Source organism: Neocloeon triangulifer, unplaced genomic scaffold, assembly GCF_031216515.1.
Source record: "Neocloeon triangulifer isolate White Clay Creek 2 clone unplaced genomic scaffold, ASM3121651v1 ptg000010l, whole genome shotgun sequence".
NCBI classification, from domain to species: domain Eukaryota; kingdom Metazoa; phylum Arthropoda; class Insecta; order Ephemeroptera; family Baetidae; genus Neocloeon; species Neocloeon triangulifer.
In genome coordinates, this window is record NW_026775552.1 from 1,473,697 (window position 1) to 1,491,961 (window position 18,265).

At 38.8% G+C, this 18,265-nt stretch overlaps 3 protein-coding genes across 3 annotated transcripts; 2 read left to right on the plus strand and 1 right to left on the minus strand.

Moving 5' to 3' along the window:
• The first annotated feature begins 169 nt into the window (after nucleotides 1-169).
• On the plus strand, nucleotides 170-3,528 carry LOC132195720 (xaa-Pro aminopeptidase 1). The gene is made up of 12 exons (XM_059617893.1): nucleotides 170-335; nucleotides 392-529; nucleotides 644-812; nucleotides 873-1,112; nucleotides 1,387-1,482; nucleotides 1,537-1,745; nucleotides 1,802-2,067; nucleotides 2,220-2,369; nucleotides 2,421-2,550; nucleotides 2,599-2,776; nucleotides 2,830-3,005; nucleotides 3,057-3,528. The coding sequence occupies exons 2-12, from the start codon at nucleotides 419-421 to the stop codon at nucleotides 3,159-3,161; spliced, it is 1,830 nt and encodes a 609-aa protein (XP_059473876.1). The 5' UTR covers nucleotides 170-335; nucleotides 392-418; the 3' UTR covers nucleotides 3,162-3,528.
• LOC132195721 (uncharacterized) lies at nucleotides 3,177-6,152 on the minus strand. Its single transcript, XM_059617894.1, has 5 exons — nucleotides 5,778-6,152; nucleotides 5,131-5,376; nucleotides 4,977-5,069; nucleotides 4,536-4,922; nucleotides 3,177-3,500 (listed from the first exon to the last, which is right to left on the minus strand). Exons 1-5 carry the CDS (start codon nucleotides 6,087-6,089, stop codon nucleotides 3,393-3,395), a joined length of 1,146 nt encoding a protein of 381 aa, XP_059473877.1. The 5' UTR covers nucleotides 6,090-6,152; the 3' UTR covers nucleotides 3,177-3,392.
• Nucleotides 6,153-13,018: 6,866 nt separating this feature from the next.
• LOC132195732 (uncharacterized) lies at nucleotides 13,019-15,342 on the plus strand. Its single transcript, XM_059617907.1, has 6 exons — nucleotides 13,019-13,075; nucleotides 13,732-13,787; nucleotides 14,160-14,251; nucleotides 14,311-14,497; nucleotides 14,917-15,057; nucleotides 15,120-15,342. Exons 2-6 carry the CDS (start codon nucleotides 13,785-13,787, stop codon nucleotides 15,297-15,299), a joined length of 603 nt encoding a protein of 200 aa, XP_059473890.1. The 5' UTR covers nucleotides 13,019-13,075; nucleotides 13,732-13,784; the 3' UTR covers nucleotides 15,300-15,342.
• The last annotated feature ends 2,923 nt before the right edge of the window (nucleotides 15,343-18,265 follow it).

Consider the following 18,265-nt stretch of genomic DNA (forward strand, 5'->3'; position numbering starts at 1 on the left):
GCAACAATTAAATTTTTACATCAATTTCTTGCGCTTTATTTTTATCTTTCTATGCAGTTGTTGATCTCCAAATCCCAAATCCTAAAAAATGAAAAAAATAAACACTTGAATGCTTTGTCTCCTTCAGTTTACGCTACCTGAAATCATGTGGGCCGCTCCAGCCACGCCCTCTTTTCACTTTGATTTTGACAGACAGCTTTTTCGCGATACAATATTTGCATCTTATCACAGATTGAGTCGTGAGAAGAGGACATACCTCTGTCTGGTGCATCGCAAAACGACGAAGGATTTCTGCCCTTTCTCGTCCGTCCGATCGCAACCACGTGACGAATCCAGTCAGCTCGAATTTCGAAAGCAAAAGTCGACGAATAATAAACCTTTCTCTTTGCAGGCCTTTTTTTATCAAGATTTATTCGAAATGGCCAGAAACCAGGTGCTCAAGGAGTTGCGGCAGATCATGAAGGTCAAGGAGTTCGTCGGCCCCGAACCCATCCACGCCTACATCATCCCCTCGGGCGACGCTCACCAAGTACGATTTTTTTATGTACATATCAAAGTTAAAATCGAGATGCAATTTTTCTGATCGTACCCTGTGGTCCAGGATAACAATAGAACGATGTTCACTAAAATAATGAATTTTCAGAGCGAGTACCTGGCCGCGTGTGACAAACGAAGGGCATTCGTGTCGGGGTTCACCGGCTCGGCAGGCACGGCCATCGTGACCGAGGACCACGCGTGCATGTGGACTGACGGCCGCTACTTCCTTCAGGCCACCAAGGAGATGTCGCAGGACTGGACCCTCATGAAAGAAGGTTCGTGTCAAAAATGAGTCTCGGAGAAAAAAATTATATTAATTTAATAATTTGTCTCAGGCATTCCGTCGACACCTTCGCAAGGCACCTGGTTGTCAAAAACCCTGGCCAGAAACTCAAGGGTAGGTTTCGACCCTTATCTCATGTCCCAGTGCGAGTTCCGGCCGCTCAAGACGTTGCTCGAGTCGTCTGGAATTGACCTTGTGGCCGTTGACAAAAACCTGGTGGACATTGTGTGGGACAAGGAGAAGCCACAGAGGCCCAGGGGTCCGGCCATGCCCCTCGAACTCAAATACACAGGTGGAAGTTGTGATAAAGATCAAGAATTTGCAAAAGCTGTTTAAAATTAGCAACTAGTCTCATCAACAAGTTATGTGATGGCTTTTTTCAATCTCAAATCTTCCTATTTTTTAATAATTCTTCTTAACAAATTAAATTTTTGAAAAGATTTCTATATAAAGATTTTAAAAAGAGGCTTCTTAAAATAAATTTAATTTTACATGAGACCTCAATTGCAAAGTTTGGCCTATTTTAACGTTTTAATAATTTTTTTCAAATTTAATTTTGTTCCCAGGGGTAACGAGTGCGTCCAAGGTGTGTGACCTGAGGGAGCAGATGCTGGAGAAGAACGCAGTCCTCTTTGTCCTGACAGCCCTTGATGAAATTGCTTGTAAATAGTTAATTTATTTTCCCAAGATTGAAATAATATCAGGATTTTTGACAGGGCTGCTGAATTTGCGCGGGTCGGACATTTCGTACAACCCCGTCTTCTTCTCGTACGCGTCTGTCAGTCAGAAGGGCGTGACCCTGTTCATCGACGAGAGCAAAGTCACAGCTGCCGTCCATGAGCACTTCGAGGCTGAAGGTCTTCAGGTGGGCGTGGCCACGTATGACTCAATCCGGAGCCACATCGAGGCCACGCTCAACGAGCTGGTTGGTTTTATACAATTTTTTTCTGTAAAAACCTTTCTATAGTTCTTCTTGGACAGGGTCCGTTAGACAAGATTTGGATTTCGGAGAACTCGAGCGTGGCGCTGACGAGTCTGGTGCCGGATCAGAGTCTGTTGACCGAGGTGAGTCCTGTGGCCATCGCCAAGACCATCAAGAACCCGACCGAGGTCAACGGCATGATCAACGCGCACATAAAGGACGCGGCCGCCCTGTGCAGGTACTTTGCCTGGCTCGAGAAGGAGGTCGCCCTGGGCAACGCGGTCACCGAGATTTCCGGCGCCACCAAACTCGAGCAGTTCAGATCGTGAGTACGAACTTTAAAGACCCAGACTAGATTAAAAAAATTGAAAAAAATTATTTTATGTGTGGATGAATTTTGCAAGTTGATTCCAAAAATGTGTTGAACACCAATTTGGGGAATGATTGGCAAAGTTATGTTCAATTTTTCTCATTCAGGGAGCTGCCCGACTTTGTGGGTCTGAGTTTCGAGACAATTTCCTCAGTAGGCCCAAACGCCGCCATCATCCACTACTCACCAGATCCGTCCACTGACCGTCCCATCACGGACAAACACGTCTACCTGTGCGACTCTGGCGCCCAATTCAAGTAACGAGTTCAATTCTCGACCCTTTGATGGTAATGCAATTCCCTCCTCAGGGACGGCACGACAGACGTGACTCGCACAATCCACTTGGGGACCCCGACTGACTTTGAAAGAGAGGCCTTCACCAGGGTGTTCAAGGGCGCCTACGCAATACGCAGCTGCATCTTCCCCTCCAAAATTAAGGCAAAGAACCCTTTTGCACCCTGAGGCAGATTTGACCTTTGGTTTCAGGGCAACTATCTGGACACCCTGGCGAGGAAGCCGCTGTGGGACATCGGACTGGACTACCTGCATGGAACCAGTCACGGAATCGGGTCGTACCTGAACGTCCACGAAGGTCCCATCGGCATCACCTTCAAGAACAGGCCCAACGACCCTGGCATGCAGGCCAACATGTTCCTATCCAATGGTTGCTCTTTTTTTATTTATCGTGTTTAAATAAAATAATGGAAGAATTCACAGAGCCCGGTTACTACGAGGACGGCAGTTTCGGGATCCGCATCGAAAACATTGTGCGGACCGTTCCGGCCAAAGTGCGCTTCAACTTCAAGGACAGGGGCTTCCTCACCTTCGAGGACGTCACCGTGGTGCCTCTGCAGACCAAAATGTTCCTCAAGTCGCTGCTCACGCCTGAAGAGGTTTGTTTATTGACACAAATAAGGAATTTATAATAATTTATTGTTGGTCAGGTCTCTTATGTGAACGAGTACCACGCCAAGTGCCTGGAGCTGGTGGGCCCGTTGCTCAAGGGCGACGCCCTCCAGTGGCTGCAGAGGGAGACGCAGCCAATTTGAAATCAAAAAGTGATGCTTATTTTATTAATAAATCTCTATTTAATTGCTCTAAATATAGCTTGTTGGATACAAAAGTGTTTGACTTATTCAAAGTAAATTAATTCAGTGTCGTATTAAAATGGTAAAGGACTTCTTCTCTCTCACTACTCCTGGCTTGACACCAGCGAGTTTCCTGATCACATTGCGTCCAAGTCGAGTTAAGGCAGCGTTTTGAGGTAGACTTTAGTTGCTTCATTTGCGCTCCTGCAGCCTTCGTAGGATCGCCCTGCTCTGGGCGGCGCTGCTTTGCGCGTTCACCAGAAACTTGTGTGAAGTGTTCGCCGGCATCGTCAAGAGCGGCTGGAACGAAATTTAGTAGTAAGTGAAAAATGTAAAACACAATCATATTGAATAGTTGATAAATACAAGTTTTTATAATTGGCAAGAGGTAAAAATAGTAAAAATAAATTTTTAATTCCTTAAAAACTTTTTGTTAATGAAGTTAGTGTGAGAGCTGTGGAGAAAATTTTGAGCAATTATTAAATCTTTTGGTAAAAACTTTTTTAAAATGATCTTGACCTTTAAGGTCACCAATCGATTCCTTTTGACCTGAGCTTTCCAACAATGGGTCCCACTTGATGTGCAGAAGCCAATTTTAATTTAGTGGGGGGGGGGAACCTTTTTGACCAATGAGAATACTCAATTCATTAAATCATCGTTATCCTGATCTGACCTTCCAAATTTTGCTAAAACCCTACTCGATTCTGAGCATCCCCCCAATGCCTCCATTTGAAATTTGGTTGATTAAAAGGAGTGCCTCACAATGTCCTAACGGAAAATGTCCTAAAATTAAGAATTGAAAATGTGTCCTAACAGAAAATATCCTAACGCCAGAAAATTATGCAACGTCATGTGTCATGCGCGAAAAAAATTGAGAATTTATTCTTTCAAATTCGAATGCTTCAAAATATATTCTGATTCTAAATCAGCATAATCAAATTTCTTGAGCACACCTGCAGTACCACCTACAACCCTATGCGCCTATAACGCAAACTGAAGAAACAGCCCAGAATTACCATGCGACTGCCGAGTCCCAAGCTGACCGTGACTCTGATTCGGTGTTAAGAATATATTTATGCACATGTGAATTCATTTGATACAAAATGAAGATAAATTTGGTCCCTCGAAAACCTGAAATTTTTATAAAAAAAATTTAGGACATTTTCTTTAAATTCTCAGTTATAGGACCAAATTTTGAGGACAATATGCGATCGCAACTTTTAGGATATTATCTTTAGGAAATTTACTTTAGGACATTATTTTAAACCTCAAATTAGGACATTATCTTTAGGACATTATGATGGTACCTGGTACCCGATTAAAATAATTTTCAACCTGGTTTTGGCTGTCCTGGGAGTACGAAGAGTTGCCATGCCTGATCTTGGAGAGGTCAAGGGGCGGCACGAAGGTGGGGGCGGCGCTGAAGGGGCGCGGGGAGAGCAGCGAGATGGCCGCCCTCGACTCCAGCCGCTTGACCATCTGACCCTGACTGGCGTCCGCCCTGGCCAGGTCAAGTTTGGTCGGCCTGGCCTTGGGGTTGCGACACGGCTGCCACTGGAGGGGAGGCGGCGCCATTCTTCCCTCCTCCCCGCCATTTGTCTGCTTGGCCGTCCAGCGCTGCACCTTGGACAGCGAGTCCTCGGTGGGCAGGTCCTGCAGACAAGGGCCACTGATGGGCGTCGACGTCCGCCGGCTTGAGATCATGCTTTCAGATTTATTCTCCTGAAAATTTACAACATTTATTTTGTGAATTTAAAAAGATTTTAAGATTTTTACCAAGGTCCACACTTCTGATGGAACCGAGGAGGCCCTTTTCCCTTCAGGGACAGCAGTGGCTTGGACGGGCTCCTCGTTCCGTTTGGTCCAAAACTGAAATTAAATTTGTTATAAAAAAAACCTAATAAATTTTTTAGATGATAAATTCCGTTACTTCGATGAGGCTTTGGTCGTAGTCGTTGATTTCGGACTCGTCTTCGGACGCGTCCCTTTCAAGAAGACCTTCGCAGGAGTGCGACCGGATGAAGTGCAGTTTGAGCGGCTGGATGTTGAGCAGGGGGTCTTCGGCGGGGGCGGACGGCAGCACCACCCGCCTGCTGTGCGCGCCAAACTCCATCCGCAGGGTGTCCATTTCCATTTTTGTCTTGGTCAGTTCTCTCTTCAGGGCTTCGTTCTCGCTCTGCAATAAAAATTTACAACAGTGATTAATTTTCAGTTTTTATTGAAATGTGAAAATGCATTTTCTCTTTCTGAGAAATTAATAAAATTAAAACGCGTCAATATTAGATATATTTTATTTAACGTAAATATATTTTCAATATTGAAATAGAAATAATAAATTTTACTCACATTTTCTGTTGCAAAAATTGTCAAATAATTAAGAAATTGTAAATATCAATTAATTGCTCATGCTGTATTTTCACATCAATAAAATTTATTTATTACCAAAATGATTTAGATGAGGTTTTTAATTATTAAATTACTTAGAGAGAATCTAAAGACAATAAAATTTTATTTAATTAACTCTTTTTTGCTTCATGAAGCAAATAATCAATAGAAGAAATTTGTAAAAAAAATTACCTTGTAAAGGTCAAGGGCAATTTTGCAATGTTGGTGCGGGTCGAGGGGCTCGTCGAGGAGTTTGCGGGGGGAGTTTCTTCCGGCGGGGGCCTGTTTCCGCTGGGGGACGGTGGCGGGGCCGGCTCGGTTGGGGGCCGTGGAGGCGAGGGACGCGAGGCTGACGGAGCGCGAGATGCCCGAGTCGTGCGAGAGGGCGGCCATCGAAGCCCCCTGGGCCCCCGGGGGGGCCCCCGAGGCCCGTAGGTCGCCGAGGGAGCCGCGCTGCCGCGTGGGGATGCGCGACCGCCTCCGCGGGGGCGGCGGCCGCTGCATTTCGGACGCTTTTCTTTGCTGGGGTTGGCAGATTGTTGTGGTTTTTGGTGCTCGCTCGGTCGGAGGCTGCACCAGCTGCATGGGGCACACCACGTGCGCGCGCGCACCTTCAACTTTGCCCCGCCAAGGCCAGAACGAGCTGCAGTGAGCAGGTGCGAGGGGGTGCTTCGATTGATCACGTACGGCGGGGGTGCGCATTCAATCTTAATTAAATTGCTTTCGCTTCTTCACACGCCCGGCAGGCTTTGATTTTTTGATTAAAATTAATCGCATTTTTTTATTAATAAATTATTGAATTCTCATTTTTCTTAATTGATGCGTTTGTTTGATATCAATAAAGTGGACGCACTCTGCAAATTTAAATACAATTAATTTATTTTTGATAGTCTGCACAATGCAAAATTATGAAATTTCCAAACAAATATCAAATTGCAATTATAAATTACTTTCTAGCCTAGTAACTGATTGATTTCTTTGACTCAATCCAACCAACAAATGCATAAAGGATCAGTGCGTAAAACATTAATGGATTAAATTAAAATGCAGTTTTATTTTGGGCTATTTTAATTCCATAAATTACAAAAGCAGAAAATGTTGTGATTTTCGAACCAAATCCTTTTGGTCCTCGAGTTTTTCATTTGGGAATTGTGAATACAATTTCGCTTTGTAGCTTCCCTTTGAGCGAAAATTAAAATTTGAAAATGTTTATTTCCAGCTGAAATTTGAACAAATCCTGAATCAAATCAAATTATGGTGATTATTTAATAAGAAACAATTGTTTTACTAAAAAATATTTGAAGAAATGTCAATTAAATTTAATTGACATTTATGATGAATAATTAAATAAAAAGTATTGCGACGTAAAAATTGACATGAAAAGTATACGAAAAGCGACACCGCAGGCGGAAACGCTGAACCGCACGACACGCGTGGCGAGCCAGTTGCCTAACTTTTGTATTGCAGTTTTAATTTCAGAAAAATCAATCCCCGGTCCAAACATTTTGCTTTGGTGGACCGCCTTTCATCCGAAAGGAATTTGTCCGAAAATGCCTTTTCGGACTTCATCCAAAAATTTGGAAATAGTCCGAAAAAAATCGTAATTTATCCAAAAGGAAATAGGCAAAAAAAAATCGGAATTCATCCGAAAGGAAATAGGCCGAAAAATGCCTTTTCGGACTTCATCCGAGTAATCCGTCACTGGGGAATTGAATAAATTTTTGATATTTTCATATGTTCTTTTATTAATGTGATTAGAAAAGTATAAATTCTGTTCCATCTGATAAATTTGTGGCATAAAAAAGGTAATATATAAGATTCTTTTTAAATTATTCTTGCTGCTTGATGTTGGAAAAGTTTTAGTTTGATAATTAAAAATTATTTATTTTATAAAAATGCCAATTTCCTTAGGAATGACTTACTGAAAATTGAAAATTTCCACGTGTAACTTGTGTCCCAATATATGCTGAGAAAAATGTGTCACGTGACGTGCGCTTGTGTCGCTTTGTCCGGTAAGTTGTGTCTGCTGTAACTTGTTGCCGCATCACAAAACCACACAGTTTTTCCAAACGTTTTGCCAGGTATAAGAAGTGCCATTTTCGTTTATCTCAGCATTAAACTTGTTTATGTTCAAACTCCTAATACAATTGATTGATAAAAAAAAAAACGGTATATTATTTTCATAGCCAGTTTTCGGATTAATTCCGATTTTTTCGGCCTATTTCCTTTCGGATGAATTCCGATTTTTTTCGGACTATTTCCAAATTTTCGGATAAAGTCCAAAAAGGCACTTTCGGACTAATTCCTTTCGGACCAAGTCCGGCGACCCTTTGCTTTTCGGTCCCAAACCCGCCGTCAAAGTTGGTTTAAATTTCGATCCCACAAATTTAAAGACTGCACGAACCAGAAACGTGAAGCCTTTCGTCTTTTTGTTTTCAACATCGCATTGCATCGCATTTTTTTAATTTTTTTTTTATTTAAAACTCAAGTCAATACAATAAAAATCGGCTAACTCAAAGACCAGCACCGGTATAAAAAATTTTCTTTCGTTTCAATTGCATCAACAAAATTTCGTAGACCCGGCATTGGAAACTTTTCCTCCAATACGTTTGAAACTTTGAACATTTAATATTAATTTTAACAACTAAAACTCTGTCACGTTCTGGAAACTCGCACCAATGGGCGCGTCCGAAGTGATAAATGTGTGTGTTTTTTTTTGTTTTTTTTATTTTTTTTTTTTTTTAGGGTCAGGCCAAGACAAAGTCTTGTCAGCCTGTGCCCTTTATTGGTGGTACAGAAGGCACCACCCAATTAATTTTTTTTTATTTTTATTTTTGGGTTTATCTTTATTTAAAAAATCATCATTTTATCAATGTAATTAAAAAGGTTGCTCAAAAGTAAATTATTATACCTCTGAGAATTGGTTGTGCTTTCACGCAGCTTTTGCGTCTTTGTAACAACTAGAAAATTTAAAACACCTTTGTAAAATATTTTATAAATCCAGCACGCGTCAAAATGAATAATACATATCCCAAAAACAATTTTTAGATTTCCCCCTGCTGTATATTTGGAATCCGCGCCGGATTTTTGCTCTCGACTAAAGGAATTTATTTTATTTACAAGTTATACTGAAATTGTGAAAATTACTTGGTGTGTGTGAGTTTTCAAAATTTTTCCAACACATGCACGTGCAGCGGACGGAAAACGATAAGCAGCCCCCTTTGCGAGGAAATTGATTGTCTTCAACGAGGTCACGTTGGAACACTTGACAAGGAAAAGCTGGACACGAGAGAAAAAGCTCAATTTTTTTTAAGTGCCCATTTCTTCACCTTGGTAACGAAAGTCGTACGCAATTCATGGAAATTTTTTGATTTAAAAAACAATAATTTCAATGAAAAATGTGCATGTAGCTACCATGAAAAATTTCTTTTTCTTGAATGTTGACAATTCTGGACAAATCGCGACTTTTAGATTTCTTTTAGACAATAAGAAAATTAAAATTGTAATTCAAGAAATTAAAATACAAAAATAAAACGACCAAAAAACGATAAAATTTGCTTAACTTTCTTCATTATTGCGATCTGGACAGGCAAAATTGATTTTATAATAACAATCAATAACAATTAATGCTTCTTTAATTCAGATGCAATATTTTGTGATTTGTGACCATATTTTGGTTTGAAAAGTTTGTGACGCATAATTCTGGCAACATCCTTCAAAATGTGCTTATTTAAAAATATTAACTTGAAGTAAAAACTTTTGAAATTAATTGTATTTTACAGGCGTACAGGAAGTGAACGAGGTCGAGAGATAAAAATTCTTTTTCCAAAGAAAAAAGAGGCCTAAACGTTTGGTCGTCCATGGTCGTCCAAAGGTGTAATTCCGCGGGCGATAAGTTTTCACCAATTTTCGTCGTTGGCCATTTTTTCTGGAATTGCGTGTCGTCCTCGATTATATAGAGGAATTGCAATTTGCTAAAAGGCAACAAATTGAGATTAACTTTTCGCAAACATAGGTCTGAACGGTCAACTCGCGGTTCTCTTGGTGACGACCTGCTTTTCGGGTAGAGGTAAAGTTTTTCAATATTAATTTGAAAAGTTTCGATCCTTCCCAGAGAATTGAAAATTGCTCAAAAGTTCCTCATTGGTGCAGGAATTATTGAGGGCGATCCAAAAGCCTAACCTGGCCCAGGCTAACTTGACTTAGCCCCGGGCTAACTTCGCCCACCAGCAAAATTGAATGGCGGGTTAAATTAGCCCGGGCTAAGCTAATTTAGGCTGGGTCAAGTAAGCCTTTTGGATCGCCCTCATTAAATTTATTGAAGGCGATCCAAAAGCCTAACCTGGCCCAGGCTAACTTGACTTAGCCCTGGGCTAACTTCGCCCACCAGCAAAATTGAATGGCAGATTAAATTAGCCCGGACCAGGTTAATTTAGCCTGGGCCAAGTTAGCCTTTTGGATCACCCTCATTAATTATAATATAAACCATTTGATCTCTTCTCTGATCATGGACGTGCAGATGGAGTAATTAAATTCATTCCAATCTTATTTTGTTTCCCAAAAGTTAAACATATTGAGGGCGATCCAAAAGCCTATCCTGGCCCAGGTTAACTTGACTTAGGCCCGGGCTAACTTAACCCACCAGCAAAATTAATTAAATGGCGGGTTAAATTAGCCCAGGCCAGGTTAATTTAGCCTGGGTCAAATTAGCCTTTTGGATCGCCCTCAATATTTCATATCTATCCAAGTTCCTCACTTCAAGTTATTGATTATGCTTCAAAATTTGGTTTTGGACAAAAAAATACACTCGAATACATACAAAAATTAATTAAGACGAAATAAAAACTGAAATATGTCTAAAAACCATGTTTTTTTATTCTTAATTTTAAAATCCGCTAATATTTGCGTTTATACGGACTGAAATTTTGAGCTCACCGGAATTTAGAAGGAAGTAAATTGCTTGGTTTTCAAAATTTTCCAACACATGCAGGGATGTCGTGCAGCGGAAAACTCAAAACGATAACAAGCCCTATACTCTTTGTTTTTTTGCTTGAAAACAAAATAAATTGCCTTCCAGCTTGGCACGCAACTTCGAAAAGAAAAAGCCCCACTTGCGCATTTCAGTTTTAATTAAGCTCTAATTAAAATTTGCCATTTCATGCAAAAAAATAGTTCTACAATGGAATTCAAACGAAAAACTTGATTTTAACTATTTGCGTTAAATTCTCCTATTTTTTTCTAACACCAAAATAATAAGTATATAAATTGCAAACAAAAGTATCATTTACCAAAAACTCTCAACGTTAAAAAAATACTATCAACGAATGACTTTGTTTGGAAAATTAACCATCCCATCCCACGAAGCTCAAAGTTGTACGTTCGCCTATCTTGGAGGCACAATTAATTGCCTTTTACATGACGAAACAAAAGCAGGAAACAATGAAAAGCTCATTTTTGTCGCCCAGTTTGCAGCTTCAGAAACAGAAATCGTGGAATTTTTATGATTAAATAAAAGCTTTATACCTTCCATTACAATAAAATAAACTAATGACAGAAAAAAATGTTGGAAAATTCGTATTTTGACATGATTAATTGGTAATGATAACTCGCAATACATGATCTTCTTGCATGTACCTCCAACAAAGCAGCAAATTACACTCATGGTGTGTTTTCAGCAATGACCAAAACGATAGATTTTCTAATTTTTTAAACTCTTTCTCTAGGAAAGCTAATTCTTCTTCTTATTAATCTGAAGCTCCTATATTGAAAAGAGAGGAAGAACTGACGTAATTTACAATGATGATTTATTTCAGTTTGATTTTTTACTTTGCAACTCCTTCAATTCGTGCATCGTTAAGAATATTGAAGTAAATTATATACCGATTAAATTAATTGCAGTTTTCGACGAACAGGACGTGAACGTTGTCAGAGATAAAGTTTATTTTCCCGAGAGGGACAATTGGGGTCGTTCCCAGGGACAAAAAAGGTAATTAATTTTAAGGTGATAAAAGTTTCTCACTTTTCGTGCCTGCTTCCTATTGCCTTCAATTAGTTATTTGTCTCTAAAAAGTGCTCGTGTATGTCAAGCATTTCCGTATAAACAAAGCGTGAAAAATTTAAATCAAATATAAAATATTTTTGCTCTCCCAATGTCCCAATTCACTCATTTTCCTTTTCCTCAGAAAAATAAAATAAAATTAGCCTTGAAAAGTGTGTTCGGTGCAGTCCGGCATTTGCGTCACAAAAGAGTCTCGTTTTCAAATATTTCCGCTTTTAAAAACAGTTAAATTCTGATCTCCAAACTGAAAATTTCAAAAACTTGGTATGATTTTATTTTTTATTTTTGTAATTGGCGCGGTGAACCAACTTTTTTTACCAAAAACTCTCAACATGATAAAAAAAAATATTGTTAATGTTATTTATTTGGAAAATTGGAAAACATTTTCCATTTCACAAAGTTCAAAGTTGCGGAAGAAAAATTCATTGCCTTCGGCGAGCCCGCTTTCACGGTTGGCACGAACTTGATAAGGAAATAAGCGCAGGCAGGGAAGAAAATGTCATTATTTTTATTGCCTCCATTTTCACCTTTGGAAATCGTGCACGCCACATTATTTGTTGCATATTTTATAATTTAAAATAATAATAATTATAGTTCGATTGAAGAAATTGGCACTCAAGGAGACGATCATGAAATTGAAGAAAACAGACTTTGTCCCCGTTGAAAAATTGTTCCAACGATAACAATAAATATGCATGTACCTGTCAATGAAAAAGTAATAAAATTGCAATCATGTCGTGTTTCCATATCCATTATTTATTAAGTAAAAAAAGACATGACAACAATTATTGCACAACTTTTTGTCTAGGAATGCATTACTTTCTTCAGATTATTCTTTCCTAGTAGACGAAATTAAATTACATTTATCTAAATAAATGATGAATAAATGATGATAATTGATGACAATAAAGATAAAATAAAAATAAAATAAACAAATACCCAAATAATATAAGATTGGAGCTTGCCTTCCGCAAGCTCAATAAGGGCACAGGCCGACAAGACACTTTGTCTTGGCCTGACCCAAAAAAAAAAAAAAAAATATTCAGTTATGATATAATATATTTTGCAAATATGTCAGTTTGAATAATTTTTACCCACAATATCGGTAACTTTTTCAATTTGTGCTTGATTGACGATACTTGAAGTGAAAACCGTTGAAATTAATTGCAGTTGGCACCGGACGTGCACGAGTTCAGAGATAAAGTTTGTTTTTCCGAAAAGCAGAAATTGGGGTCGTTGTATTTTACGAAGTGATAAAAGCGGTTTTATCATTTGTTACGTGCCTGCTTCCCATTGGCTTGTTTTTCAAATTGCATGTCACCGTCGATCATTTAAAAGGAAGGCAAAATTTCAAAACTAGAAGTCTCAACAAACATGGGTCTGAACGGTCAACTCGCGGCTCTCCTGGTGACGACCTGCGTCTTGGGCAGAGGTAAAGTTTTAGTTGCAAAGTGTGTCTTTATTGATTTATCTTTTGGCAACTACTGCCCAAACAGATCAGACATTCAAGAATTATCAATTGAAAACATGCATTTTAATTTTGATAAGTTTCCATCCATCCTGGAGAATTGAATATTTCCCGTACTTAGAAATCAATGAGGGCGATCCAAAAGGCTAACTTGGCCCGGGCTAATTTAACCCGCCATTGAATTTTGCTGGAGGGCTAAGTTAGCCCGAGGCTAAGTTAACTTAACCTGGGCCAGGTTAGGCATTTGGATCGCCCTCAATAAATTTTTAATATATTTTTTAGATATACGCACATTTCAAACATGATTTTCATAATTGTTGAAAAAGTTGAGATTAAGTTTACTGGACGCGCATTATGGTGCTTAATTTTTTCTAGATGTAGTAATGTTTCTTCGATCCGTCCAAGGTCCTCCCCCCCCCCCCCCCCCTTCCAAATTTGGTTTTGGAAACGCAAAATCTCAGTGTCGTTTTTATAATTCACAATTCTCGCTTTACATGAACGTTGACACACTACTCAGACCAGGGGGTGAGAAAATGCACACCCAGAGGCTGGTGATTTTCTCACCCCCCTGGCCTCCGTGCGCAATTTTTAAATGATTCTGTTTTCTTTCCCACTCCCAGTTGCTGCTTCAAACGGACCAATCGTGCAACTCAACGCAGCAGATTACCCAAGCATGGTAAACACTATTTTTTGCCGTTTAAGTATGATTTTCCGGCCAAGAAAAAAAGCGACAATTGCTTTTTTTAATCAAAGATCATTAAAAAATCGTTCAAATAGTTTAAAAAAAACCGTTTTATTGACTTGTATTAACAATTTAATCAAGCTTATTGTACGAAAATATCACAGAAATAATGAGGGCGATCCAAAAGCCTAACCTGGCCCAGGCTAACTTGACTTAGCCCCGGGCTAACTTAGCCCACCAGCAAAATTGAATGGCGGGTTAAATTAGCCTGGGCCAAGGTGGCCTTTTGGATCGCCCTCAATGTCAATACAATGATGGTTGGGAATGAAATTATCAAATTAATTATTGATGAGAAACTTGGCGCAGGTAATGGTGAGAGGGGACGATGATGGGGATATTTACTATTCACCTGGCGTGTTCGTCTCTAAACGGATCGTCGTTACCAACAGGGAAATATCGTAAGATTTGATTCTCATTACGAGAGATGCTTTTATTTACTTTTGATTGCAATTGCAAGTTACGGTACTGCTACCGTTGCTGTGGGAGGCCAAATTATACCGGCGGTCTGGATTTCAGGCAACGGCAAAGTGGCCGTGCTTAAAATATGCTACAAGTTCCCGGGCCCGTTCGAGACGCTGATGTCCAACCACTTTGACTTCACCACCAACGTCACCGGCACCGTCGCGTTCTATTACCCAAACGGCGTAAGTTATTCCTCAATTAAAGAGGACACTGGCAATTTTTTTTAAATTCAGAATGTGAATGTAGACCAAATAAGGTGGAAATTGAATTTGAAAAATTTCTCACCACTTAAGCGTAAGAACAGGGAATAGCATTTTGGCGTCAAAAGCATTCACTCAGGACAGGGGGTGAGAAAATACCCAGACGCAGGCTGGTGATTTTCTCAACGGCCTCCGTCGGCTCCGTCTTTGATATGTTCGAATTCGAATCTCGGTCTTTGAGAATTATTGACTCTTTTGATTTAATTTGCAATCTGGAGGTTCAAATTCGTGTGGCGAGAAAAGGTGTGGTCCCTGGTTTCGATCTTGATTTCATGAAACTTGGCCTTTGTCACATATTTTCTGGAATATAAAAATCTCTTTTATTGAATTGAAATTTGCAGACGTTGTTCGGACACACGGCGACGGTGCTTGCCAACGCCAACTGTCCGCAGGAGTACACCGACACCGGTCTCGACTCTTCCTTTTTCGACACGGACGGTTCCTCAGCGTGCACGCAACTCGACGCCGCCGGTGATTGCTCGGTATACCAAATTTGTTAAAATGTTTTAATCTTTTAATGAAATCGTTGAACTTTTGTTTGCAGTACGCCAACCTGCCCGAATACATTGATACTGCTTTGGTGATCAATGGAGTGGTGGAGGGTTTTGTGAGCGACGTCAGGTGCCACCCGACAACCGGCTTGTACGAACAACCCTCGGGATTCAAATTGATACCGTTCAACAAGGACTACATTTTGACATTTGCACCCGACGCCATTCCTTAATGATTCGAAAATATTAAGCGTCTTATTTGTGTGCAAAAGCAATAAAATATCTGCATTTTGGAAAAACCTTTTTCAAAATTTCTCTGGCCCCAAGCATGCTTTCAAGTGTGACCGAACGTGTAAAAACACGTTCAAGGTCACTTTCAGCCAAATATTTTAACACTGAGTCAAATTTTCGAAATGAACACCCCTTTCGATTTTATTTTTATTTTTGAGGAATGAAACAAAATGTAGCCCATCTAATTTAGAATCGATATAGTGAAAATCAAGTTCGTTAAAATGTATTTTTTTATTTCACTTTACTTCAGTGAATTAAAACGTTACTTAAATCAACTATTTTTGCTGCCATTTGAAACCAAAAATCAATTTTTGGTTTCAATTTTCTAATAAAATTATATTAGTATGTAAAATATTTTACTATTGATATAACTAGACGACCAGGCTACTATTTTCCTATTCCTCCTCGAAAATCAAACAGGGTGTTCATTTTTAAAATGTGAGTGAAAAGTTGTTGGGCGTTGCAAGAAAGGTTTGTTTTGAAGATTTCGTCACGAACAGAAAAATAAAAAAAATCCATTTTTCAGTTTTTTTTAAAAGCATTTTTCAGTTTTTTTTTAAAAGAATTTTTAAAAAAAATTTAAAAAAAAAACTTTTGGAATTTTTTTTAACCTATCGACAAGAGGCCTTAATTTAAGCAAAAAAAGATGTACCGAGGAATAAAAAATATATTTTTTAACAAAATTCCAAATTCCTGTATTAAATTCATTGAAAGCCCGACCGGCGATTGCTCGGTACAAATTTGTTTGGTTCTCAACCGATTATCAAATAATACCGAACTTTTTTGCAGTCATGCAGTGTAAGCTAACGAGGTTTACTCTGCTTTGGTGATCAACGGGGTGTTGGAAGGGTTCATGAAAAATGCCCGGTGCTCGGCAAGCAACGTCTACAAGGGGCCCTCGGATTTCGCTTTGGCCCAGTTCAACAGGGATTTCATTTTGTCGGTGGTGCCCGACGCCATTCCTTGATTTCTTAAAAAAAATTAGTCGGCAAAAATAAGAGCAATGAAACACATGGTGCTTGATTGGAATTTTTATAAACACGCCTTCATTTATTTCACTCGGGCGCGCAATTAACCGTTTCTCAACTTACTCAATTGCGGACATATACGTGTGCTTATTTTTATTCACACCATTTGAAGTACGTGAGTTGAACATTAATACTTGATGTGAAATTGAAATAGTTCGTTGAATAAAAATGAAATATTAATAAAGTGTAAATGTCGACAGCAGACGCTACGCAGACCCGCACAGCACGCGTGGCTAGCCAGTTGCCTAACTTGTTTTATTTTTTTTTAACACTTTTTGTGTGCTAAGTGAGTTTATGCATCGCACATCGCATACATCCTTACAAAAAGCACTGCGTCGATTCTAAGCTTTTTGATTTAGCATGTTGTTTATTTTTTAATTCGATTTCAAAATGAAATTAAATATTTGCTATTAGCCTCAATTTTCTTGCAAAAGCGATAATGATCGAGTCGTAAAGTTACATTTAGAGACTTTTGTTCGGCAAATTTGTTTTTGTGCAAGAGTCTGAACCGAGTTGTGACTCAGACTTATCATTAAAATATATTGCAGCAAGTTACTTCTGACGGCGTTTTATCGCTTCGACGTTTGTTGTTTGTGCTCATAATTTTAAATTACTCCCTGTTTTTGCCGGGCATGTGGGCGAAATTAATTACATTTTTCTACTTTAATTGCTCTGCGTCACATAGTTTTTATTTATTTATTTTTAATGAGCTCTCGGGTCAAAAGAAGTCAAAAGGACGCGGCACGTGCGGAAAACGACACGAATTAAGCATATTGATGGCGATCCAAAAGCCTAACCTGGGTCAGGCTAACTTAACCTAACCTGGGCTAACTTAGCCCATCAGCAAAATTGAATGGCGGGTTAAATTAGCCTGGGCCAAGTTAGCCTTTTGGATCGCCCTCAATTATTTTCATGACAGTCCTATTGCCTATGACATATTCTGGCACATTTAAATTTTGAAATTTATTGCGATCACGATCAGGCAGCAAAATTTTATGCTGAGAGAATATAGGAATATAAAAGGGGGTCTGGCTCAGCTATATAGATACAAAAATGATTGAGTCGCGTGTTTTTATCTCATTTGCCTAGTAATTATTACAACTTAATTATGGCTTGCTGGCAAATTATCCGAATTCGAACAAAATTGTACTTGATTAAATTAATTATATAATGACGATGCGTCAATAAATCGATTTATAACTAGTGATGACGATTGTTGGCACAACTTGTGCATAAAAAAGATAATGAATCGCGGTAGGTTTTTCTAATTTGTCTTATTTTTTGATGTTCTGCTTTTCAATAATAAAGTTGATAATTTGACAGTGAAAATATATTGGTGAGTAAAATAACCATCCAAATAGTTCCTTCTTCAAAGCAGTTGTGCATTTATTTGGGTACGGAAAGTATAAATAAACCAGCAATTCCTTTTTCAGTTTGATTTTTTTTATGCTTTTTTTTTCATAAAATTTTATTAAAATTCTCATCAAATTCATTTTCGTGACATTTCAAGTGTTTTCTGTGGAAAGCGGATGCTCTTTAGATAATGATGTTTATGTCATTTTAATTACTTTTATAAAGAGGAAAGAGGGCAGCACATTTTAGCGATAGCGCGCGTGAACCAATTAACTTTGAAAGTGCTAGATGCTAGAATAAAAATATTACCAACAGCCATGAAAAATGTTGCATTTTAAATTTAAATGCAAATGTTCCTAAGAAAGATGTTTAAAAAATGTAAAAATTTCTTCAACCTTGTAATGACAATGACCAATAAGCTGGAAAAATGATTTTTTTTAGACCAAAAAAAATTTTTAAGCAAAAGATTTGTTTTTTAAAAGTTGCGCAACGAGAAACTCCAAAACGAGTTTTATTTAAGTGCCTAT